The sequence below is a fragment of the Chelmon rostratus genome, chromosome 16 (genome assembly GCF_017976325.1).
Source record: "Chelmon rostratus isolate fCheRos1 chromosome 16, fCheRos1.pri, whole genome shotgun sequence".
NCBI lineage: Eukaryota > Metazoa > Chordata > Actinopteri > Chaetodontiformes > Chaetodontidae > Chelmon > Chelmon rostratus.
The window spans coordinates 5,687,912-5,715,315 of record NC_055673.1 but is presented as its reverse complement, the minus strand read 5'-3'; the positions used below and the strand labels follow the sequence as shown (position 1 = coordinate 5,715,315).

Genomic DNA, 27,404 nt, shown 5'->3' with positions numbered 1-27,404 from the left:
GCATCCGTGCAAATATTACATATTTTTTTACTGTACTGATATATTATTTTTAATGTTATATAATTTCTACTGTGCAAATAGTCGTACAAAACACTGTACTTTATTATCCATTTCCTTCCATGTGCAATTCAAAAAATTTAAATTGAGAAACTGAACAATCCTTCTAAAGGCAACTTTATTTTTTTTTACACTTTTTATATATAATGTACATATAAATATAGCTGATTCTAATTTAAATAACCTTTTATTGCCTGTTTGTTCTTTTTCTACATCTCCTTCTTTATTCTTGCTATTAAGGCTGTCTGTGACAACGTAAATCAAATCAGATCTTATCTTATCTAAAATCCCCTGAGAGTTCAAGGTGATGCTGAACATGTCGAATGCTCCCATGTGACTTCTCTCACCCTCGGGGTCCAGCAGTCTGGTGACGCCCAGGTCTCTCTCTGCCACGGCGAAGGCCTGCTCCAGATTCTCCTGGTTGCTCTGTCGGTACACCTGACTCATGTCAATCAGAGTTGGCCTGCGGACGGCAACCAACCACAGAGAATGTGAGAAATGGGCGGATATAATACTTATTACTGTCAATCAAGACTTTTCTTAAATCATGTCTGACAGGTGATAGCCATTAATTTACCTCTGACATCTAGGTTTTTGCAGTTACTTTGAATTTTTTACCTGCCAGTCATAATTGAATGGATGCATATTTCACATGTTGCTGGAGGCAGTTTGATCATGTCTGGTGTGTCTTTCTGATACCAGAAAGGGCAAGCAAAAACAAGAGTCCTCACTTGCAGTGAAGCTTAAAATCCCCCCCATCATTTTATACACAAAGAAGACAATTTGCATTTCGGTGCACCTTGCCAGGAAGATAAGTGCAGTCAAATAACGTGTAGGCACAAGCACAGAGCATCTCAATACCACAAATACCACAGAGAAAGATACTTTAAGGACACAAAACGTCCAGTTAATTCTGCACGTGTAAGAAAGCTTTTTCATAACATTCATTTAAACAAATATTCATACACTTGCACAACTCTCTGGATGTAGTATTCTTTGTGTGGCCGGCTCGGCTCTCTCTCCACATAGCAGGCTCGTCTGTAGGACAGTCTGTCTCTGCTCAGGTGGATGACGTGAGGCTCTGATCCCGATTCCTGCTCCTCGCTCTGGGAGCCACGACTGGAGCGCGCCCCGTTGCTGTGGGAGTCTCGGCCCGAGTCAAAGGAGTTCTCGGCGGGGATGTCCTCGCACAGCATGACCACCCGGTCCTCCAGGTCGCTGACTGAGCCCGCCGTGCTGCTGGTGGCGCTGTTCAGACGCCGCTTTCTCGAGCGAAACTTCCTATTCAGGTTCAACATCGCAGCGACGGTCGAGTTCACTGAAACACTGAATGTTTCCAAGTGAGTGAGGTTGAAATGTTTGTTTTTATGTAGCAAAAAAAGAAAATCAAATCTGCGGTAGCTTTGAGGTCGGTTTCATCCTGGCTCACGTCCGCCGGTGATTCCTGATTACATCCAGATCTCTTCTTATTTCAGTCGATCATTGCAGCAGTTAAACCTCTGCACAACCTGCTCTTCCTCCACCGAGAAACAATCTGTGGCAGAGCGGTTAGCGTACCTGTGTTTTGCTATGACCTGCCGAGCCTCCAGTGAGCACACCTCCAGGGCAACCATTTCTCAGAGCAGTGTGATACACCCACACCTTCAAAGAAAACGCTCTGTCTTTTCACACAGAATGATGCCAACTCAGGTTGTACATGTTATTTTTATGTCGTGCAGGCAGCGATCCTGCAGGGCTTGTTTTTTTCTATGCAAGCACAAAGACTTGAAGTGGTGCTCCACCCAAAATATATGGTTTGAGAATGAAACGGGCGTCTCCTGCTGGCTGGAAAGGCGGCTGTTTGGGTTGAGGAGGACAACGGCTAGAATTCATGAAAGTTATAATGGGTTCAAAGTTTTCACAGCAAGAAGAAGTATCAAAGCAACTATAGAGACTTTTCAAACACCTCCTGCAGCAAAACCTGTTTAACTGCTGATTTATACTCCTCAGAAGGTTCAGAACAGGCATATTTTTGTCCAAATCTGGCTAAATAAACTGATACAGCTGCAGTGCATTTATTCTTACTTTGATGCAACTGTGACTGTTTGGAAAATACAGGTGGACGTCAGAGAAACAGATTACATGCTGCAGGAGAAGTTCAGGAAGCTTCTATAGACTTTGACACTATTTCCCCACATTCAAACTGACCACAGCTGGCTTTTGATACTCAAAAAAGGCTTTGTAATACTTATCTTTAGCATCTATAAGCAATATATAAACTCTTTATAGGTGGTTTATCTCACTGTAGTGTCCTTAATATGGTTTCAAAATTCTGGGAATATTCAAGGTGGAAGCTTTCATTGGGAATAAACAGTGCAGGCTCAGATTATACAGCAGCGTTGGCAGTAGTGTGGGCTGCATGTGTGGTGGGAGACTGTGCGTGCAGTTCAATGAATACTAATAATATTAATTTCCCCCAGATAAGTTCATTCAGAACCGGTATTTTCATAATTTTTAGAATAAAATTGTGCATTATTTACAAAAAACTCCGGAGCTTAACTTGGAAATTTTCCAAGTTTCCAAGTTTATGATGTTCATGATGGTATTGTCCATAACTGGTGTATAAACAGTTAATGACTGATAACAGCCCTTTAATTAATTTTATTGACTATGATAATGTGCATGAACAAATTCTTTCAGTGTGTCATAAAACACTTCATGTTTTTAACAAGGCAGGTTTGAAACTTGTTATAAATCTTAACAACATTGAAGACATGTTGAGCTTCGAAGTTCATTCTTTGATCATTATTAAATGATATTTGCCTTTACTACAGCTGCGTATTATCATATGGGCAATCACTCTGCTACCTTACAGGAGACGTTTTAGTTGTAGACCAGACATTAAAAACAACAAGTGTCTTTATACCTGCTTACGACTACATTAAATTGTGTTTTATAGGCCTTTTATTAGTTCTTTATATGCTGCTTATGAATATTAAAAGGGAGATTTCTGGTCAGAAGTGTATTAAATGGACAAACTGCAGGGTTCAAGTCTGACAATGCTGACTATTCACCTCTGTTTGATTTATAATAAGCAGACAACAACGTTTGTCCTGACAAGTCAAGTATGCTGCAGTAACTTACGTTGACATTCTTGGCTGTGAACGGGTTGTAAAAAATAAAAAATGACACAGTAACATGAAATGTGAAAAAGGTCACAGAAAAGACCTTTTAACTGTGAGTAAAATTCATGTCCTACGGTGTTACAGCATCCCAAGTCCAGGCAAGCTTTTCTGAGCCCCAAGTGTTTCTGCATGGTTTGAAAAATGCAACACGTCTCCATCACATCCATTCTCAGTTAATCCTTTGGCGTCACTGCTGTTGTACTGTTTTTTTTTTGCAGTTTATTAGTTCAGTTTATTGCATTATCAGATCTACGTTCAGTTCCTATCTTTCCTTTCTTACCTTTTGCTTAGTATGTACATGTTATAATATATAGTTTGACTTAACCCCATCACCCTGCTCGTCTCCTCTAACCTTGATCTTCAGCTCCTCACCTGTGTTTGTGTATGATGGCGTTGAAGAGCTTTCCATCCCTCCAGCTGCCGGTGAAGTTGTCGCAGCGCAGGCCCTGGTATCCCTCCACCATCCTCTGCGACCAAAGCAACAGCTTCTCTTTGGCCGTCATGTCGTCCGACTGGCCGTTCACCTGAATGTCTGAGATCTGAAGCAGGAGACGGTGCAACTCGTCAGTATCGGGTGCAGAGTGACCAAATAGTAAACTTTTTCCATTTCTACTTAGAATTATTGCCCCGTCGTTGCATGGCTCCACCAAATGTGGATGTTGCAGCAAAGACGCTACGAATTGTAAAAGGTAGCATGCAAGGCGTTCCTGAGATACGGTGTTCATGAGAATGAGACAGATGGACGCAGCTCTTTTTATCTGCTTTTTGTGCTCCAGCTGTTGATATTTTTGAGTTTGAATGCACTTACTGTAACTAATTTTAAACAAAAACATCTTCCGAATGAGTGCTACATAAAGAATTTCAAGAAAAGTGTAAAGGGGCGACAACACAGTTGGCGAATGAAACAACCCACAAACAAAGCAGAGTTTTTCCAAACCTTCAAAGGTGTTCATGGGTGAAAAAAAACTTTCCCTTTGATATTCCTGTACTGAATAAGATTGAAGTGTTGTTTAAGTTCAGGAAATATTTTCCAGTTTGCCCGCTGATTTCTTCCAGACTCGAGATGAGTCACACAACCTCAACTAACAACCACCACTTTCACTTGAAGGGCACATGAGAGGAACACAAATGCTTTGTGATTATATGTGAGCAAAACAGAAATTATGAGTTAAAATGTCTGTGAGTCACTGATCTTTCAAAGTTATACTGTATGTTCCAAACTGAAGTTCTCAACAAAGACTCCGTTAATGAATGTTGGACTGCTTAACAGAACCTCCACAGGCAAATTCCTCTTTTTTAGGAGTTGCGAGGCAAAGCTATGAGTCATAAGAACACACAACAAGAAAATCCCTCAGCAGTATATTCTTTTGCATGAAAGAGGACAAACTACAAATTAAACCACAAGTTTAATCAGAACAGATGTCCTTTAAGGTGTGTTGACGCTGAGGGACCTAACATGAATTTTACAACCTCATTTTGCAGCTGGTTGAGTCCCTGTGTCTATTTTGCATTAATCCATCACCCAGTAGTCGCTGTCTGTGCCATATCTATAATCAGAGGTACAAAGTGTACTTATGAAAAGTCTTTGGTGTTTGTTTTGGTCTGCCTGAGGTACCAGCTGGGTGGGGCTCTCTACACAACTATGCACATGTTGTAAAAGGTTGTAACAATTACAGGAAACCTTTAAATTTGACTGTGTTTTTTTTTTTTTGCTTTTTTAAACTTTGATTATTTGGCTTGTCTTGATGCAGAAAACTCCACCTTCTCAGAGCTTTAATCAGCTCAAAAGACACATCTGCAACTTCTATTTGAGTGTTTGTTGTCCGTATGTCACCAGTTTGTGATTTTTATCCAGAAATAAAAAAATCCATAAAAAAATCTACTGTTTATTAGCTGTACATTATGCATGACGGCAAGCTTGCACTTTCGAATCCTGCTAAATTTTCAGTCTCTTACTGGAACAAGTGCAGCTTTATTACCACTATATACTATTTTCAGTGTTTTTAGGTATGACGATGAGTCATAGCAGAACTAACAATTTCACTTACGTGCTCTTTTTTTTAGCAGGAAAGGGTGGAGGAGGGAAAAAAGAAGGTATCTCTTCCTTCTGCTATTTTCCCTCCAGAAGGGAAACCCCGGTGCTACAGTGTGGACGTGGGCAAAGAGTGACTCAGAAGCTGAGTGGAAACAGGACCTCCGCCCTTGCAGCCTCTTTTTAAGAGTGCTGAGAGAATCCCAGCTCCCCCTCTGTCACGGAGCAGGCCCATTATTCATACTGGTCACCTGTGCATTAGTAAACTGTGAGCTGCACCTGGGGAGCCCACAGGAAACTCACTATTGTTTGTGATGACGAGCATGTGCCAAAACAAAGACATTATGGGCTCGTTTTGAGGAAATAATAGCTGACAGATGACTAAGTGAATCTGCGTGGACGTTTTTTGTTTTATCTCCTCATTACATTCATTGTGTGTTCAGTTAAGAATCAGAGAACAGTTAACTTTTAAAACTGGTCGCTCTCTTCCTCAGTCCTGAGCTGTCACGCCCACGTCTCCAGCCAGCTTTCTCAAGGGAATCACTGAGTCACACGGGACGGCGAAAACGATCCCACATCCACATCCCAACATAACCATCATACCCATTATAGCATCAAAGAATCTTCATGTTCTCCCACTCCTTTTTCCAAAATCTCCCAAACCATCTCTTAAAGAATAACCATATCCTCTTCCCCATCAGAAACACATCTGCCCTCTGACGAATGCTTTCCCCCAGCCTGGCCTTTGGTTGTATAAGCAATATTATACTGTTTACATCCCTTGTTGTCCCTTATAGAGCTGCACAGGATGAAGGAAAAGAGTAAAAAAGCAGCTGAGATACATGAGAACCTCCTTCTTAAAAAAAAAATGAATGAATGACTGTTTTCAGTGTTTAGTCTTCGTGCACTCAAGGACAGCAGAAGCTGTGGTAGTTGTGTATAAGAGCCTAAGTACTGCCAAATGTCCAATAAAGGCCATTTGGAAATGATTGGCTGCTGTACTGTAACTGCTGTGTCAACACCAGCATGAGGCTGATGATTGAGGCCCAGAGAGGGAACAGCGCTCTGGTTTTCCTTACTGTGCAGCAGGAAGCAAACTAATCACAATGTAAAATGCATGTTACTCATACTATGGAAGAATTTGATCTTATGCAACAAACCAATGTGCAGTTTAAAAGCTAAGCACCACGTTCAGGAAATGTGATACAGCTGCTCCAAATCATCTAGTTTAACTTCACCGCCATAGTTACAGCAATTTATTGCAAAATTAGCCTTTTAAAGGTGCCCTGCAATACCTGGAAGTGAAGGATGATGGTCCATATCAGCCCCAGGGTCAGCTTGGGGTTTCCATCTGCAATGTCATCATTCCTGATGTTGACCAGTTTGACCTGAAAGGAACAACAAGCTACTTAATAGTTTGCTTGTTTTAAAAAATAGAAAGAAACCAGCAAATAAACCAAAACTTAACAGGGAGGAAAACAGACCTTCGATATATTGAAACTGTCATTATTTACTGACCTGTCTGTGTTTGAGAAAGTCCAGGGCGATCTGTACATTCTGCAGCTTGTGGAAGCGCATCCGTCCTTTCTCCCGCGGCTGCAAGAGACGAGAGGACGCCAAACATCAGGAGGAGGGAACGCATGAGGCCAGAATGACCAACAAACAGCAAGGCCCCATGACAGAGGAACAGGTGTTTCAGTGTCCACCTTTCATGTTCAAAACAAAGATCTAATCTACTGTCGAAAAATCATCACAGTCATGGAAAAGACTAAATGAGCAAATTTGAAGCGTGATTCAAATTCGGCGTGGCTGTGATCGAAGCGTTTGGCCAGACTTTCATCAGGTCTGACAAGCAGAATGACCCCGAAATGCATTAACAAACCAGCCAGGATGTCTGCAGGTGAAAGCATGAAAATGAATGACACACGATCTCAGTGATTCCCCCAATCATCAGTCACAATCCTGGTTTTCTCTGAGACCTACACTTATCTTTTTCGGCACTTTGTGAAACACCTTTACTGTCTTAAGCTCTATTCGTACGGGACTAGTATTACCAGTGGATCTCATGTGTTTAGTGCAGCGTATTCGCACGGGATAAGCAAAGTATTTTACTCATATTTACTGGCATTATCGCCTGATTATGATGTCAGGGCTCTGCGTAACATTTACTTCCTGAACAACAAGAGCCGCCTCCCGACTTTGCACGAAAATGTTGAAAAACCGCAGCCTCTTTAGTTCTCAACCGGGACAGAGGCAGAAAAAAGGCGTGGAGAAAAGAAAAAAAACCTTGCAAAAATATTACTTTGCAGTGGAATTTTTACTGCAAAAATTATGGACATTCACACAGGAATCAGATCACAGTCGACCTCGGCAATTATTACAAAGCAGTAGAGGTCCCGCGGTAATACTAGTCCTATCGAGCCGAATCGAGCAGCATCCACAGTTTCTAAACCTGCACAGGACAGTTACCCCAGGAGTGATGGCCATGACATGCACTGGTGCTCCACATTTCAAGCTTTAAGCCATTATGAAGCTTTGTTGCAGAATTAGTCGACATGTCAGCTTGCAGTGATGAAACTTTGGCCTTTGCTTTCAGTACAGTGAGGGAACCCAAAACTTGACCCTCGACGACCCTTAAATCTGACAATTCTGAAGGATCACAGCAGTAGTTTGTATTTTTAGTGGCTCTGCAGACTTCCAGAGCATAATAGAACTATAGATTGATTTCTATTCACCCATCAGCATCTATTCCTAAAATCTTTACACTGATAATCTCTCTTCATTGTTCCTGAACCAGACCTGAAAGGCACAGAGAGGCAGCCTTTGCTAATTATGGCCCAAACCTCTGGAACAGAGACCCTGAAGGTCTCAGGGGCTCGCAGTCTGTTGACACCTTCAAACGAAATCTTAGGACACATTTTTCAACATTGTTTTTTCCTGAAGCATCTTTTTACCTGATGGCTGTTTTATCTTGTCTTATCCTGCTGTTTTAACTATAATTTATTTTACTTATTTTCTGATTTTTTATTGTTTTATATTTACGTTATTTGCTTATGTGAAGCACTTTGTGTTGAATTTAATGCATGAATTGTGCTACATAAATTAAGTTTTATTATTATTATTATTATTATTCATCTATTTTACTGATGTTAAGTGTCTTTAAGTACCCTGAACAGCTCTATTAAATATATTATGTATTATTATTCAATAAAATTCAGATTGATAATCAAAGAAATGTCATCGAGATAAATCATAAAAAGACACAGATTCACATTTATTTCCTTTTTTTTAATAAAATTATATCATCATTATTAGATTCTTAAATCATTTCCTGGCGATGCAGCTGCACGCAGGATCCATTTTGTTGAAAATGTCCTCGTTGGTGTGTCCAGGTATAAAACCACAGACCACTGAAAGGCACTGGATTCATGAACCTTGTTGTCAGAAAATCAAACCCAGAAAACAAATTACGAAAAAGTGAATTTTGCCATTTCTTGGATGAAAAAGATTTTGTCTTGCGGCCAATTCTAAAATCTCAGATGTCCAAACTTCCTCAGATGTGCCTTTGCTGTCCTTTAATTCGGCGGTTAAATAGGAAGGACAGTTTACAGTGTTTCATCGAGGTTATGCTGTTTATGAAATTCAAATGTTGAATGTTAAATGTTGTATTTGAAAGACGTGTTTACTTAATTCACATACGTAGAAATGATTCAACTAAACCCTGGACTTGCTGCTCTTCTCTCCTTACATGACGCCTGACCCTGCTGGCTCACTGATAAAATGGAAGAGGACGATGTTGATACAGAAAGGGGACAATACAGGGAGTGTGACTGTCATCATGCACAACCCAGAAGCCACCTGGGTGGTGACACATGCCACGCCCGAGGAGGCGGCCAGCCACAGTCCGGGCGCCACTCACCAACCGCACGTTCCTCACAACGTCACGTTCCCTCGGCTACCACAGCAAGAGCATCGCAAGAGAGGAAGGCAGAGGCAAAGGGGGACAGGTCAGGGCAAAGGTCAGCAAACAGGAATTAGATAAAGGAAAAACCAGGGGTCAAACAAGTCAGTGCAGAAAGGTTACGAGATGGAAGCAAAGAATGAAAATTAGTGTTTTAAGGTGTGCTCCCAAAAAAAGCAGTTTTAAGATAAGTAAAGTAAAAGAGTGCGCATAACCCCAGCATGTTCTGAAATGTCCGAAAATCTCCAAAGAATCAAAGTCAACGCATGCAAGAGTGGAGACAAGAAGCCCACCAGAGTGTCATTAGACTCAGATAAACATTTAGAGCAGGTCAGGTCACAATGAGTCGACTGGACGAGAGAACATATATGACTGCAAATTCAGGCCGTAGGACAGAAGAGCGGGGACAGTAAGAAGAGGCTGGACAGGACGGGGGGGTGACAGCAGAAGCCGATGTCCTAATATCTGAAGGTCAAAGGTCACCACAGCTCACCAGTGTCTCTCCGGAGAGCACCTCCAGCAGGGAGATGAGGTTGTGTCCATCTCTGAGGTCCTCGTAGAGGTCAGTGATGTGTCTCTGGGCCTGAGGACAGAAGACAGAAGTTTTTCAGTGATACATATTGCTGATCCACACCGGGACAGGACTTCATTCATTCACTCATTCAGTCCCCCATCACGTCAGCTTCAGTGGTGAAGCACCGCTTTTCCATTCACACATAACACATAACACTGAAACTGCTGATCAGCTCAACGCTGTTCACACTCAGCACAAACACGTTTGTCTTAATCCTTTAATGTCACCTAAAAATAAATAAAGCAACTTAAAGGGGAGGACACAACAATGACAGACTGGAGTTCAGCAGCGGCAACTGGGTCCACATTTGGGGCTCTCAGAAAAAAGTTACTTGTTTTACAACCTGAGTCTTCTTTTCATAGTTTTGGTTTTCATTCCTATTGGGCAAAGTATTGTTATCTATCAGATATCTAAGATAAGTCCCTCAGTGCATAGAAAAAGGGTGCAAAAAACACCTTTTTAACGGAAAGACTGGTTAATAATTATTAATAATTTATGCATTTATTTTCTCATGTAAAAATCGTTTATTTGGAACCTCTTTGATGTTTTGATGGCTTATTTCCCATCATGCTCTTGGACTTAGGGATGCTGCTGTGTCCTTTAAATGCAGCAATAAAGTCGGTAAGTAAAATATTATGTCGAAACCAAAAGGAATGATATGAGAACTATGAAAAACCTCCTAAACTTTATTTGTAGTTTTTAATTTTTTTTTTTTGCTGTTGTAAACTCAGTTATAGAACATGTTAAGACAAGCTGCACTCCAGAAAAAGCTTTTAGAGCTGTTAATAAAGAGTCTAGGTGTTAAAATGAATGGAACAAAGGTCAGAAGTCAGCAGCGAAGGAGCTCAGGTAAGGAAAGGTGGCGTGAGAGGAGGTAAACATGCAGGCAGAAATGAATGTGTGTCCACTCTGCTCACAGACAACACCTACCTCTGCCTTCCAGTGCTGATGGGAAAGAATGGGAGGACAGGATGAAGAATGGAAAGAAGAAACAGTTTGATGAGAGAAGATATAAAACTGCAGGGACTCGTGAGGGAAAAGAAGAACAAAAGACAAACACGCAGATTGATTTGAGAGATGAAGACAGCTGGTTGTCCTCTGTTTTTTTACCATTTGATTTCAACCTTTTCAGTGTTTATTTATGAATGGAGATCTGGCCTGTGCTAGAACGTAAAACTGAAGAATAACGTCTGGTTTTCATTCTCCGATGTAAGACGCGCTACAGTAGATGGCACTTTTGAGCCATCTGACCACAAAAACGTAGCGTCCCACGCCTCACAGTTTAATCCCATGACTCTGTTGTGACCACGAGTCCAAACTGCCTCGAGGGCAGCCAGATCGCCGACCCGCTCCAGTCTTTTGGACCCAAATCTGAGAGATTCCCCGACAAAGAAACAACGCCTGACGACAAAGGCCAGTGAGTCATCTCGTGTCACAGGACGCACGTGGAGAACGGCGCACATTCCTCTCAGTCCAACACACTTGAGTTCCCGTGTGAAAACAACGATTCTTCGGCCTGAATGTGTCGGTCGAGCAGCAGCAAGAGATGCTTCAGGTAGAGCAACGCTGTGCTTTTAACTAAAAACATGATCAGTGACACGGCTGCAGGATATAAATGCAGTTTAGTACGAACACACAACTGTGATTTTGGACTATTTTATGGAATTTACCTAGTATGCTACAACTAGACCTCTATTATACACAAAAATACATGGGTGCGTATCACAGAAATGTTCCCTCTCACACAAACTCAAACTCAAAAGATGATTTGTTTTCTATTTAATGTTTCAACCAAAACGTGAATGTTTCTACCACTGAAATCTTCTCATTGATGTTTTTGTGTTTAATTCTGTCCTCTGGTAATACTTAAAGGCACAAATGAATGAAAGGCAAACATGAAGCAGCATATCACCTGGTTAGCATGTTAGCTTCAGTTGACATCTCTGCAACACAATGCATAGACATCTTTGACATAACGTCAGAACTGTTCCTTCACATTGTGTTGATACTCTTTTTTTTTTTTACCTAAAATTCTGATCATATCTTACACATTGTACCTTTAATGACGACTAGCGCTGCAACACTTAGCCAATTAATCAATTAGCTGATTGGCAGAAAATTAATCTGCAACTATTTTGATAACTGATCAAATAATTAAGTCGTTTTTCAAAATTTTCGAGCAAAATACTCTCTGGTCCAGCTCTCAAATGTTCTGATGTTCTGTTTTCTTTGTCATATATGATATTAAATTGAACATCTTAATTTTTGAGCTGTTGGTGGGACAAAACAGGTGGAAGCACAGCATTTCACAGACTAAAATCCAGAAAACAATCTAGAAATTAATCAATAATGACACTAATTGATAGCTGTAGCTCTAAGCAAGACTCCACGGATGAGCTGAATGAGTCAGCAGAATATTCATTGATTATTAATTATTAAGTGGATTCATTAATCAGTCATTTAGGCTGTAAAATGACACAAAATATTAAAAGAAATGTCCATCACAGAAGCTGAAAAACTAGTGAATGTTTTGCTTTTCTACTTGATAAACCACTTAAATTATTGATCAATCATCTATCAATCAAACTGTTGTCTATAGATTATCTGTCAATTGACCAATCACTGCAGCACTAATTAATTGATGCAGAAAATAACTGTTACTTTACCTGCAGCCCTTGCTGACTTAGACCAGGGGCATGAACATTAAACATAGAGCAGGAATTGTTTCCTTTAAAAGGGTCAAAGGCCGAACACTTTTATCGCCGGTATCATGGCAGCAAACATATCCAGCCCTGGCCTCCACATTCAGAGTAGGAGTTCGGCCCTGGAGCTTCCTGTTCCCCTGCAGGGCCCTGAGAAGCCGCCCTGCTAGTCTGGAGCCCAGATGTGAAACCTGACCGAGCCCGGCCCACGATGCCACTGTTCCTGAGCACCAGCTAAAGCGAGGCCAGGTGCTGGTGACTCATGCAGTTTAACACAAATAGCATGTTGGATTTTATGGTGCAGAGGAGCAATTTGTGCAATGTTTTTCCAGTTTATCTGTTTCTGCTTTCAGGTATCTTTTCCCAGGAGTGAGACTCAGCTAGTTCAGATTGTCCATTCTCTCCAAAGGAAACATTTTTGTGTAATTTAAGATATTGTAAACAGGTGGGACATAAAAGTAGCTGCTGGAATTGGACTTAAACAGAACAAGCTTTGGGTCATTTAAGGATAGCTGAAGTTATCTTGAGTAATGTGCTCCAGCTGAGCTGAAGTGAACATTACGTTTTGAAGCGTCACTGAGGTGGGATCTTACCTTCATCAGGTGCTTGTTGACCCATTTTGTGAAGGTCTTTTTCTGAACTCGGTCACGTTCATCTGTGGAGAGACAGATCAGAGGCTCAGTTTCATCGCCTGTGTCAATACAAGACTTCTGGCTTGTTTTATCCTATTAGCTCCAAATCGTTAATACTTAACATTACTGCTTATAAATGTCTAACCTTGCAGCACACCTATGACTTACACTAATGCCAGCATGTAGTGAAAGTTTGCTTACAGACACGAGAAATGTATAATAATGATAATGATTCAATAATGCGGTCCATTCAAAACAGACTATCAATAACCTATCATGTGGATTTGGTCATTTCTTGTGTTGGAAAAGTTGCTATAGTACCACCAATATCAAAGTTTTCTGATTACTGTGCAACAATAACACAACTTCAAACGGTCAATGAGATTAATTTACATATCTGAAGTAAACTCCAAATCTTTGCACGATGAATTCGGTCTCATGGTTAAATGAATGAAAATCAATGGCTGCCTGATAGAATAAAGCTGTTGTTCTTTAATGACAACAATTCCCAAACTTTGTGGTCTGTGACAGCTTTGAAGGATCGTCACAGGTCACATATCTCGGTGTTTGGAACAGTTTTAAAGGCCTGAGGGAGTAAAACTATATGCTTTTCCATGAGAAAAAAGTGGAAACTGGAGCAAATCGTTTAAAAAGAAAACAATTTTATGTTGCAAAAGTAATAAAATATTTCTTCATCCTCAGCCATCCCAAAACCGCCTGCTTTAGACGCTGGTTTGCAGTAAATGTAATTTGTATTTTGTGAGCTAAAACATCCAAAACCGCAGTTTTGGTCCCACATCTGATAAGACCCTACAGGGAATCATCACTTGCACTGTTTTCCCACAGTTATAGTCCGATATACAGAATATTTGTGCTCCCCCAAAGCCAGAAACCAGAGTTTTTACCATGCGATGACAAGGAAAGTAACTGCGCTCCCTCGTAAGGTGCTTTAAAATCAGTCCATCAGAACAAAGAAGGAAAGGTGTTATACTTGTCAGGTGAAACACGAGCAAATTACATCCGACATTGCAAAGATTAGCACCTCTACAGGAACATGTTCCACCTTGCAAGGCCGTCGCTGTTTTGTTTTTGATTTCACAGTTTGGTTGTTCCAAACAGAGCGCTCACATACCAGCAGGTACTGTATATGTTGTGCAATGTTTCCCCTAAATTTTAGCCAGCAATGCAGCGACTGTGGAGGGAAAACAGCCAAAAGGATGCTTTCACCTCTTCACCGCAGAGCTTCTATGAGTGACGAGGCTGATATGACGTGACTAAACAAGCTTTGACCGACATGGCGTCGTTAACAGTCACAGTCACACTGTGGAAAGAGCTCCATCACATTATCCGTGAGATCAAAGCTCATGCAACAGAAGTGATCAGATAAAAGGGGAACAGAGAAACCAAAGAAAACGGCATCCCGTGGTGCCAACGCCCATTTCAGAGTGGCATTACATCGATGACTCACAAACACGCTGGATTTCAGAGAAGTGAAATAAACGTCTATTATATCATTTGATCATGAGCGCATGACTCTGCATCCAGCCTGAATGAGCGTGATACAAACAGAAAAAGGACCCTTCATGAGAGGATAAATCCTGCAACAAACAGTTCATACATTAACTGTTATGCCAGCTGCTGAGAACAATGTTGTTTCTTAATGCCATTAATGCAATGTGAGGGATCAAGGTCAGGCAGGAAAAGCTGCACTCAACGCTCCAAAACCCAAAGCGGTGAAATACGTGACACAGAAAAGCAAACTTGACTGATCCCCCTCGCAAATAATGTGTTTGCTCGGCTGAGTTTTGCAGCCCGGAGCAGCAAACTGAGCTGTGGATGTTTCCTTTCATCCTCGCAGTCGGAGAAAAGATGAGGTGCGAGATATCTCCTGAAAGAACGTTATTGTTTGTTCATGGCGGAATGGCTGCGTGATATCTGCACATCATCCCGGCACGCTGTTACAGAATGATGCAGCTGTGATGTGGAGTGTCACACAGACGGAGCCATGCGATTTTTAAAGGATCTGGTTTTTGGATCTGCCAGCTGCATTGCAACAAATCGCTTACATGCTACGTTCTGCTACTTATTTGTCAGATAATCTGTTTTCGTGAGACGTCTTTACTGCTTTGTACGTCTTTGGCCTCAAAATGGGTGTTAGCACAGTCGACCAATAAAAAGAGGAAAAGCTGTGACACGTAAAGGGGTGTGGCCTGTTTGATAAAAGAGAGGCAGGAGATCACTGCCTACAAAAGTACATCCAAAGTTTTAATTAAACAACAATTTCTTCATAAAATAGAATAACAAATAACAGTTTTTAACCTGGATTCAACAAAGAGCTGAGAAAAAAATAATAAAAACTCAACCTTTAATTCCTCTTTTTCTAACTGAATTATTTCAGTTGCAGAAAACACCTCCAAGCCAGAACCACTGAAGCAGCGTAAAGATGACAAACTCTACCTTTCCTGTGATCCATGGCCTTGAGCATCCCCTGGTAGTAGGAGTCCTCAACAAAGACCCTGTCACTACCCATGCTGTCAGAGGAGTAGTTTCTAAACCTCTGCTCCATCGCTATGCTGGAGTTACGTCAATGATCAAAAACTGCCTCTGCAGATTGAGAGGCGATGCTGTCTACTTCATGGGACTTCTTCTTATTGCCTGAAACACTGCTCCACAGTGTGGGCTCCTGTAGTTAAGTGGGAGTGTTCAAGCCACTGATTCAGTTCCTGAACACAAGTCTTACTCCCTTTTTTTCCTCCCTTTCTCCATTCGCCCTTTCGTCTCTGACATTCTATGCTCCTATTTCTTTTTTTTTTTTTTTTTTTCACCAGCTCTTGCAAAATGCCTGCCCGCGGGCTGCAATGTCAGAAGCTGTCAGTCACTACAAAGTGGTCTTTGGAAAGAGAGGGAAGATTCTCCTCCCGACCCTGACCTGCTATGTGCCGTGTTATGTACACCCCGATCCCGCCCATCAAACCACACCCCACCGAAGACCCTCACTGAGCACAAAACAGACCTCTGCACTGATTACATCCAAATCCAAATGTAGAAGTTAAGTAACATATGTTTATTTTACTAATTGTTAGTCACTTTGGAAACAAGGAGCAGCAAACCACTTAAGAGACCAAAGAGGTTTTGTTGCATGTTTTAGCACATTAACTACAAACTGCACTTACTTCATGTCTTAAAACTTATTTCAGGCTGCCAGTGTAACTGAAAAGACCTTAAAATGTGAAGTCCATCACTGTGACTTTGTCGCCTTTGTTTTTGTCAGGCGTTTTATTGTTAAGTGATAAAAATTAAAACAAAAATACAAATTAAGATTCTGTATTTCACTATGAGGAAATATAATAACTTCTTATTTTGATATTTTCTATTTTTTTGTGCGATACTTTTGCACCCAAAAACTAACCTTAGCACAACTCAATCAATGACTGCCAGTGAAATAACATAATACACTGCAAAAGATGTTGGTAGTCTTTGAACATTTTTTAGCAATAATGTGAAATTTAAGCAGTTTGTTGTTAATGATTTCATACAGGATTGTACTGTATCTTCCTCTGCTCACTTTTTTACAAGTGAATCAACTAAACTGGCAAAGGTCACAATGTTAAAGTTGGAGAACATCAGCAGATACATGTTTCTATTTCTTACAGCACATTTCAGTAGTTTTGTAGCTCTGTATTTTTTAACAGTCACTGTCCTGTTTTACTTTTTTGCTGTCTTGTTTTCACCTTTATATTTTTGCATGCAAACAATATTTTGATCCTTCTGTGTGTCTTTGACTTAGTTGACTTTGACCTTGACTTTTGACTTTGAACATCAGAGAAAGGTCAGAGGTCAGGATAAGCCACAGATGACGTGCTGAAACACTTTAACAAGGCCTGAACCTAGGTTATCCTGCTGCACAAAAGACAGCACAAAAACTCAACAAAGCCACCGTGTGTCCAGCCAACTACTGCATGGGACTGAACTTTCAAAAAGACTGCAGCTCGTTCATCAAGAAAAGGGGGCATTCCCTCATTCACACCATGCTGTCTGGATCGGTCCACTGGAGCCTGTTAATCCCAGCTGAACTCCACGTGCGCGAGCTAGCGGTCACCAGTGTGTGGTCGGGGGCTGGACATGCCACACAACACCACAGAGCCTCAATGAAAAGCCTGTTTCTGAGGAGACCATGCCAGGAGGCAGCAGAGCCAGGCAGTGGAAACAACATCAGCCATTTCTCGACACGCTACAATCACAAGAAAACCTCGAGCATGAGCGCTCTTCCTCCATCAGGACACAATTAGGGGGAAGCTGGCAGCGACGGTTTTGTTTCGGTACGCGAGGGAGACAGCAGGCGCTTTTCTTTTGTCTACAGGAAAGAATCCAGCAGCAGGAAGAATAGAAGCATTTAAGATCTCTAATGAGTACAACCTGCGAGACCAATGCTTTACTGTATTTGAAGCATTTGGTTTGGATTATTTTTCTTAGAAGAATTTCCAACCTTGGGCAAAGCTTCTGTTGAGCTAGTAACACAAATGGACAAAAAACACAAAAGAGTCTGTGAGACTCTTAATAGAGTAACCACGTTTCTGCAGAACATTATCCCAGATACAAAGCAGCTATTGTGGCTCTGTGTGGATTGACTGCACAGAGTGTGTCTATGTGCACGAGTGGTGAAAGAAAAGGAGAAATTGTTACCTATGCATCTCTTTCATGCAATAAAACTTGCTCTGTTCATCTGCACAAATCATCTCCGATAAGCACTTTCAGGTGCCACCCGTGCACTTCCACATACACCTCCCGTAGCACCTAAATACCTGCAACACCTTTCACTCTCGGCAGCATCAATTTTCCGTGCAGATGCTGACATAAGACTGTAAAGGAGAGAGATTTTTGGGATGCCTGCAAGGGGTGGTGGCTTGTTGGGACTTGAGAAATGGGAGCCGCTGATGTTACACATTCACCAGACCTAAACTCAACCCCACAGGCTGCATATGTGCTAAAAGTCTAATCCTAGAAGTAGAATTAAAAACGAGAAAAATGACAGATCCTTTAGCATCTCTAGAATCAAGCATAATGTTTGTGAAACAACATTGTTGGCCAAAAGGTGTTGCAAAGAGAATTTGGTCATTTTAAAATATTCACTTGCACTTGGTTTTTCTTGCCTACTGCATTTTTGACATTGCAGTACAGTTGCACAACTCCCAAAAGACTGGATGCAAAATCCTGAATTTGCACTGATTTCAAGAGTCATGAATCAATCAGACACTGAAGTTAGACTAGTTTTGATTTATTGACTTAAAACCGAATTTTGTATGCTGCATGTTCAAAAACAAAACAGCAGAAACACGTATTATATGATGGAAAAAAGTGTTGCTGTCAGACATTATCAACAACATGCTGGTGGGTACACACAGTGCAGGACTGTGTGGACATTTCTCCTTTCCCTCTTACTGATAACATGCAGCGATATAGCGCCACAGTGAGAGCTGATATGAGTTTTATGATGACAGTCCTGCCGTGAGAAGCATGCAAGTCAAAGCATTCCTCCTGAGGGCGGACCCACCCTCCTCACAGACAGGGGGAGCCGCCTCTATGTGATAACACCACCCGGAGCCCGAAAAACTCTACCCGCCTGTTCATATGTGCAAGTGACAGCATGCGATGTCAGTCCCACTGAGGACAGGAATGCTAACTAACACTGCGTATCATCTGGCTGGCAGGTCCTGATGGGGTTTATGATGGAGGGATGATGGTATGAAGATGGTTCAGAGAGGAGCCTTTCCAAGAAAAGGAATGGAAGCCCCAGGGCATTGTGGGGCAGATCCAACCTGGAGCTGGCAATGAAGAGTGCATGAAAGCATGCATTACCACAGAAAAAGACAGAGCTCTACCTGTTATTATAACTGCCAGGAATTCATTCCTTTTCAAAACAAACTCAGGTGCTGATAGGATGTGGGGGGGAAAAAAGGGAGATGCAGATGGACAATAAACTCAACGAACCCAAAAAGAAACAACACTGAGGCATTTCTTGGACAACGTTGCCCTTTAGAGCTGCACTGGCACTGCCCACATTATGCTTTCTCTCCATAACTGTAAAGGGCTGATGACTCCAACTCACTTTTGCAATAGGAGTATCATTTCCACTGAGTATGCATTAACAACACATGTAATTAGCCACACATGCTGTTTACAGTCTTGTGGTTATGAAAATATGACAAGCAGATAATTGCTGGATTTATGACCTTTAGATGTGACGGCCAAGGCCAATTAAAGAGAACAGGAGCTGGTTGCTCAGCACTGTTTGTCCCCCTCTTCTGTTGAAACAACTGCATTACAACACATGAGGAAAGTGTGAATACAAAGTACTCCACAATAATTCACTTCACAATGTCTAACTAGTAGCTGACAACCTCCTTGGCTCCAAGTGCCTAATCAGAGTCCAGACTGCCGTTATGAAAAGCCCTGGCTCACTTGGGGCCCTGCGGTGTTGACTTGTATTCATGCACAGTCACTTTTAAAAGTGGGAAGATTGATTTGGGAGAGTGGTTGCCATGACAACACAGCAAAAACATACAGAAGCTCCAGAGTCCATCAGCGCGCTGTTTACAGAGGAGCAGCTTTGGCCACAAACCTCCAGAGAGCTCTGAGTTCAGGAGGGAGGAAAAAAAAGTCATTTCTCACTGCATTTAAACGTCAGTGGAAATCCAGACACTCAGAGGCTCGGATGAATTACAGATGATCTTTGACTCAGATTCAAGAGGCGTAACCAGTGGGTAAACACACTTGAAGTAACATATGTAACGATGGCTCAGGGTCAGCCTCTTGGTGCACAGACTGAATGTTTACTCATTCGCGGTTGCAGTGGATCCTGTCAACACAGTGATGGTGAGGCAGAGCAGCAGTGACACACAGGGACACAAACATTATCTTTTCTTTATCAAAGACCATCAAACACTTGCTCTCATATGAAGAGTTTGTAAGTTCATCAAACATCTTTTTTTTTTTTTTAAAGAGAGAATACATTCCTGGTCATAACCAAAAAGCAGTCACCTCTGAAAAGATGAAAATGTCTGGCATCTTTGCTTTTAAAACTACATAAGCTATTTATTGACTAGATTGGTTATCAGTTTCACTACAATCTGCTCTGTGGGAGGGAGGCTAACGAGGAAATTGCCATCATTGATAAAGCTCAAATGCAAAAGCGCAACAAAACAATAATAAAATAACAGAAGAGACTTCCCGGCCGCCCACTCTCTTGACCCTCAGAGCTTGTTGTATTGTGGGTGGAGGCATGGAAAAGATTAACAGCATCCCCGTCAGCCCCTCCCAACCAGAGCGTCCTCCTATTACAAGCGCCGAGAGATGGAGAGAGCGGCTGAGCGCTCGGACTTACCAGCGCAGCACATTCGGCTGTACAGATGCGAGCCCACCTCTCCGCAGCTCATTTCGTGAATGTAATTAGTTCGTCGGTACATAATTCCTCGCTCCAGCCCGGCGCACCAGGACGGCAGAGCAGCGCGCATCGTCTCCTCCGCTCCGGCCATCCTGGTGTGTGTTTGTGCCGCGCGTAAACGCACAGCGCGCTCGACTTAGTTGAAAACGCCCCCCGACTCGCGTATTTCTCTTACGTGGTAGCAGCCCTCAGTAACTTTTCAGTCCGAGCCACATGGAGAAGAAAACCCACACAGGGTCGTGTCAGATTGCAGGCTCTTTGTTACAAGCCCAGCCCACTTCTGTTTTGTTGAGGGAGACGAGCTGGAGAGCTCCGCCGCGCCATCCCGCTGTGTTGTCGCCTTCGTGCGCGCAGCGTAATAATAAAATTTGTGCCATTAAAGCGCGCCTGGGAGGGACATCCCCGAAATATACAAAGCGGAGGGCTATGAGCGCGGCTGGGGAGTACACGCTCTGTCTCTATTTTAGCATGTGCGCCTCTCCCGTGATTACATAACCCTCCAGGCCCCTAAATGCAAAACAGAAACCGGAGTAAGTTCTGGGAAGATGCGTTTATCACGAGCAGTGGGAGACGCTCCTCTCTATTGTGTCACTGTGGGTTGTGACTGTTCACAAAGGGGCAGAGTGAAGGTTTGACAGCGTGCATATGCAATGTTTGCTCGCGGGTTGTAAATCATAACCACCCCCCCCAACACACACACACACACACACACACACACACACACACACACACATATCTACAGCAGCTGTGGGTCATAAATAACTTAAACGGGAAAGCCTTGTTTTTGCTCTCTTTCTTTGCGTAACATTGAGAAATACTTCACATTCACAAGCAGGCACCAGCGCACTAATCACCATGACAGTAAATACACTTTATGTCATGGTAATTAAAACTTTTATTAAGGGGGAGTGGCAGTGCAATGTGGCTATAGGACTGTACTTTAAACCATAAGATATCTTAAAGAAACAGTCAGAACAGGCTGAATAATGAGCTGAAAAGTTGTAATTCTTCTCAGGTGTTAGTTACAAACACAGATATTCAGTTTTTTGTCTTAAAGGTAAATTTGCAAAAGTTATGCAAGAATTATTAATGAAGCAAAAGTAAAGACTGCTGCGTGACTGTGTGCTGCCGTCGATGTAGTTTAGAAAAAACAGGTTTGTCTCTCTGAACAGCGATATTCAAAGCAGGAACGATAACTAGCAGCTTAATTCTCTGGAAACTGACTAACGCATTTAAAACACATCAATAAACAAGCTAATAAAATCTATGAGAAACACAAACTTTTCCTAAATTTGTGTCTTTAAGTTTAAAATAATGAAAACTTTGATTGACAGGGGATGAATGCATTCAGGTAGCTGATGCCAATTTTCCTAAAAGGGGTGATCCAGATTTTTTTCACGAAGCGTGTTTCCTCGACACGCTTACTTTCACCCTCAGAAACACAAACACAGATCAGAGCCGCTGCCTCAACATGGGCACACAGTGTGCTGAGAGGCAGAGGACAAGGCCGCTTGGAGCAAGGTTAACCGCTGATGTGTTTTATGTTACATTGCTTATTGTGTTGGGTATGTGGGGGCATTGTGGGCGTGCATTGTTTTCAACATGGCTTGAATAACAGCGTGTTTTTTTTTTCAGTGTGCAGTCAGAGCAGAGCGGGCAGGCCTCCCTCCTCAAGTCTGTCATTACTGCCACAGTGAAAGGAGACAGGAAAGTGAGTCACAGCTGCACAGAACCAGCCAAAATCTAAACCCAGTCCTGCAGCGTGCTGGATGTGGCAAGTGGTTTAGCAGACACAGCTGCCAGTCTAGTGGGTCTTCCATGCATGCTGGTGCAGACTCGGGTGTGGCTTCCTAAATGGATTAGATAGGCTGGTGTGGTGAAGCGTTCTAATCTTCTGGAGCCTTCATCGAGAAGTTAATGTTCACAGAAAATCTCGAGGGAAAAAGAGCAGCGAAAGACAACACAGGACAGCGCTGAAGCGTGTTAAAGGAGAGGTCAGAATCAACGCAAGCCTCTGGCAGAGTCCTTAAAGGTTTATAAGTTACAGAAACACATAATCACTTAGAGCAAATGGCTCTTTAATTATGTAAGCACCAACACAGCGCTCGGATTCCTTCAAGGTCCCGAGGATCAGCGTGAGGCCTCGTGAAAGAAAACCAAAGACCTCCTCCTCCAGTCTGTTATGACAGTATCCAGGATACACAGTTCACCGTCCCCAGTGTCGAGTTTAGCACCATTAACCCGCCGCCATCTGTGGCACTCTGCGAGCTTTTTTTAAACCTGGCTCCGGGTAAAATACCTTTTACCCACTTTCACCTTCCCACTGTGTCAAAGGCACCTTGCTGCTCCATTAAACTATATTCTAACTGACACAAGTGGACAAACTGTGTCTTTACATGCAGCATGTGTTTGACTCGTACTGGATCTGTGGTGTAAAGACTGACCACGCATCCGGACAGCCAGAAATCGATCGCGACACCTCCCACCCCTGTTAAAAATACATCATTAAAGTACAGCACAGACAGGGGAAAGGGAATATGACTGTTGCTGATGTACAGGGTGTGGACTTATTGTCTGCACTGCGGCAAGTGGAGAGCTGAAAGCCGATCTCTTCATATGCAAATCGGTTGGATATTGACAGAAGGTAGAGATATCGTGCGGCCTAGTTTTGCAGTGCAATGTTGGCCTGTAATTTACCGCTGATCCAGGCAACCTGTGCTTGATCAGTACTTCAGCGTAGTCCGCACTGTATACTCTGCACAGATGAGGAGACAGGTGGACAAATCTGTTTTCAACTTGTTTTCGTTTTTTTGTGTTTGGTCTGATTTGCATATTAAGCCTTTTCCTCTCAGGAGCAAGTTTTGGGTGTGTCGTCACTGCTATGAAAATTAATCCTGTCATAACAAACGCAGGCAAGTCACTGTCGTCACCGACAACTCTCTCGCTCTTATCTACTTCAAGGTGTGTCCTCCTTCTCCTCCTTTATTACCTGACTTAAACCTCCGGGAGGGATAAGGGGAAAGTGCAGGCCTCGGCTTGGGTTTAGCAAAACAACTACATCAGGATGGTGTGCATCCTACTACAAACAGTTTACAGCTTGACTCATAAAAGTGCATGCAAGTAGAGGAGTTATGATGCGACTTGCGGCTTTGGTCTTTTTCAGAGTGCTCAGTGGCCAAACTGGTTTCCCAAAATGCTTTCAGATGCAGATAAAAAAAAAAACCTTTATCTACACCTGCGCAATGTCAGTCAGACATCCTTTAATTTGCCTCAGGGTGTGTCGCCTGCAGACAGCATTAAACTGACAGCGTTAGACAGCCGCCATTGTATTAAGCTGTGTCAACAGTAAAACAGGTCTGAGTGGGGTGTGTCTCGTGATGCAAAAAGCTACTGATGCCTGCAGGTAACTCTCAGGTGTTTCACTGGGTATGGTAGAGGATTTGCTAGTCTTTCAACTCTGAAAACATTCCAAGAAGAAACCAGTTGAACAAGAACATTACAAACACAGCAGTAACCAAAAGATAATTTAGGATGCTAATAGCCAAGGGTTGAAACTTTACACACTTTAAGGGAGCCTTATAGTCAAACCAGAGCTCAATCAAACAGGCGGGATGAAAGGATGGAGATCATTAAAAGCCTGAGCAGAGGAGCTAAGCTGATGCTGAGGTGTGCACAGAAAAGCTCTGACGAAGCCAAAACCCTCCAGTCGACCAGAATACTCCAACTCCGACGTCATCACATCGCAGCCAGCATTTACAGGGTTAACTGCAACATCTCCACACCACAGGAAACCGAGACGTGTGAGGGAAAAAAGAGGGGGGAGTGAGGAAGAGCGAGGAGTGTGCGCACACAAAAACACACAGGGCAGGAGAGCAGAGACGACGGACGAGGACAGCCGGCGAGAGGCGATTTGCACAGAAAAACCTTTGATCTAACTTCCTCTCACGGCAGCGCCGTCACCTCTCCTGAAGGAAGCCATGTAGCGATGAGTTCTCCAGCTTTTCTTACCTTGCTTCTTGCGCACTCTCCACTGCCAGACAGCGATTAAGGTAACAATGTGGCCCACAACCACCAGGGCTGGGAACACATTTCCAGGGGGGCTTGCCGGCATCGGGCCTGGTAAAAAGTGGAGAGTCCCAGGCTCTGAAGACAGGTGGGAGGGCTGGGGAGGGGGGTGAAAGGTGAGGGGGAGTGAAGGGGGGGGTGGTGGCGGCGCCTAGGGGTGTGGTGCCATCCCGGACTTTAAAACGAGCGCTGCAGCCAAGTTGTCCGTGACTTTTACAAGAGAGAGAAGAGCGAAAGAGCACCCCTCCCTCTCCTCTCTTCTCTGTGACTCAGTCCTCTGGCAGAAGTAGCTCCCTCCCTCCCCCTTTTTTCCCCCGCACTTTACTCTAACAGCTCCCCTCTTCTTTTTCTACCCACTTTTCTTTGTTATTTTAAGTTGCACTTCTTTCAAAAATGCTCTAATTCTTCCAACACAAGCCAGTTTGCAGCCGTGACAGAGTGAAAAACAACTTTTGTCCTCTTCCATGGAAGTGACTCCACTGGTTTTTCCCTACCGCAGTTGGCTCACTGCTTTCCTCGCTTGCTGCAGCCGATCTGCAGGAGTTAATAATATATGAGGCTGTTTTGTGTGACACACACACACACACACACGCACACAACAGTCGCTCGGGTCAGCCTTGATAAGAGGCAAAACTAAATGCCAGAGAGATCCACCTTCAGTCAGTCAGTGTCAAAGTTTCCTACTCATTCATTCCATAGGAGCTTTTTTTTTTTTTTTACCCGCTGAAGCTCCTGCAGTTATTTTCCATCATGGTTTACTAGTCACAGACCATCCAAGGCCAACCCCTTCCTCCTTTTCCAAATGTTTATAATGAAGCCATGACTCCCCATTTTATTTTTCCTCTTGCAGAATGAGCCACTCGCTACCAATTCATTCTCATTATGTAACTTCACTCTGCTTCCCTAGTTGCTAATTGCTTCCTTATGCCTGGACAGCTCACTAGTGCCTATAAGCTTCCCAGAAACCTATTTAACTGCATACTGTTTTACCACCAACTGTTTAAAAAGTCTCCAAAATACCGACTGCTTTTTTAAACTCTTAAATCATGAAGTGCTTTTCATTTTTCTGGACTGGGCCTGTTATTAAAACACCGAACAGCTTGGAGGGAAAACGTCTGCCTTCTGACAACTACACTGTCAACTCTGTAATTTGGACATTTTCAAGCTTGTCACTCCACTGTAACTACAACCACTTTTTCTCACTGTATGATGAACAATAAATTACTCTCTGAGCATTTCACATGGTCCTCAGGTTTTTAAAGCAACATGCCTTTTGCAGTCAGTGTTACCTCAGTGCACATAGCGATGCAAGCACTTGTGCCATAAGACAAACTAACTGCAAAAACACACACACAACATCTCCGTGCATCACAGCTGAGACATCAAAAGCATCTCACTGCAGGCAAAACAGCATCTCAGTCAGTGTTTCTGTTGTCAGAACATCGGACAGGGAACATCAGTTGGTGTGCACTCCAAACAGTGTCACTCTCATCCCCAAAGCCTCGCAGAAACCCAACACCAAGACCAGTGTCATGACCACACTTGACGGCAATGCAATTCCGCACGCCAACCGTGCTCTGTAAAAAAAGCAGAAATAGACGCTACAACCTAGACCTCAAGCTGCATATGGTATGAGCACAAGCTTATTTATGTACAGAGGAGAGTTCAGAACAGTCTTCTGATGTACGGGCTTCTTACAGATGGACAAAACTAGGACATATTATGACAGAGTTGAATGAATAAATTCAAAGTTGCCTGAAAAGTCAAGCGGTTGGGAATAGAGGGTAAAGTGTAGCCACAACAACGAAGAAAGGGTGATTGTCAGTGAGTGATATTGGTCTGACGTGTTGGCATTTCTTTCTGGGTGAGACCTCATACGATCCCAGTTTGAAAATGTCAACCAAATCCCCAAAGCCTCATAAACTGGCAACTCAAATTGGCAATTGGTTGCAGTGAATACTGAGCAAAGGGAACAAAACCAAGGGAGCAGTACAGATGTCTGGAATAAGTTCATTCCACCACTCCTTCATGGGAGGAGTCAGCCCACTCCCACTCTCTTCACATGGTATCCGTTTGCTCAATGATTTCCATATTGTGGCACAAGTTCTGCACAATCACATGGCGGCAATATAGCCGAAGTACACATGACTATACAGCCTGCTCAGTAAAAAGTCATTTTGATTTTAGTTAAAATGCCTCAATCACTAGTCAGAAAGACTTCCCAAAGAGTGCAGGTAGGATTAGGAGAGCAATGAGAGGAATGTGAGAGATGTTTTTCATTTGCAGTCTTTTAAAACGGTACTGATGCTGGGAGTGGCAATGTCCTCAGATGGAATGCATAATGCCACAAATTCAAGTATACTTAATTCATTCCTGTTGTAGCATCCTCAAATTCACTCATACAAATGCTAAAATAGTACAGTCTTTGTAAAAAAAAGCAAACCTACCGTCTCGTGGTGCTGAACACAAACAGCAGCATAAGTCCATCTTTGCTCAGCGTCTTCACAACTTTTAGAGAAAATACTGAACTGCCAAGGAGTCAGATCTGACCTCACGACATTGTGTTCTGATTAAAACCAGGGGGGCGTGCTAGAAAAGCACAGAAAAAAAAAAAAAAAGAGAAGCGGAGGCACGGCTGGGAGCAAAAACTAGACAGCGCTGCGAGTTTGACTCAATTTGTGAGGCTTTCCTCAGTGGAAACTGCATCTCATGCGTGGTGGTTTCTGACGAGCGCCACTGGATGGAATCCATGTGCAGAGCTGCAGAAACTCCCAGG

At 42.7% G+C, this 27,404-nt stretch overlaps 1 protein-coding gene across 5 annotated transcripts in view; it reads right to left on the bottom strand.

Annotated features, from left to right (window-relative positions):
• The window catches only part of pleca (plectin a), a 51,376-nt gene extending 24,266 nt beyond the window's left edge, over positions 1-27,110 (bottom strand). For 2 of the 5 annotated variants that reach the window (XM_041954716.1, XM_041954719.1), the window contains exons 1-7: positions 24,572-24,689; positions 13,084-13,145; positions 9,708-9,797; positions 6,772-6,849; positions 6,549-6,641; positions 3,594-3,760; positions 405-520 (exon numbers count right to left, since the gene is read on the bottom strand). In XM_041954716.1, coding sequence (XP_041810650.1) covers positions 405-520; positions 3,594-3,760; positions 6,549-6,641; positions 6,772-6,849; positions 9,708-9,797; positions 13,084-13,145; positions 24,572-24,674 — 709 coding nt within the window. In that variant the 5' untranslated portion in view covers positions 24,675-24,689. Of the gene's footprint in view, positions 1-404; positions 521-3,593; positions 3,761-6,548; positions 6,642-6,771; positions 6,850-9,707; positions 9,798-13,083; positions 13,146-15,579; positions 15,779-24,571; positions 24,690-27,075 lie in introns of those variants that run through there. The other 3 variants (XM_041954715.1, XM_041954717.1, XM_041954718.1) reach the window with 2 other exon arrangements.
• Between the last annotated feature and the right edge of the window lie 294 nt (positions 27,111-27,404).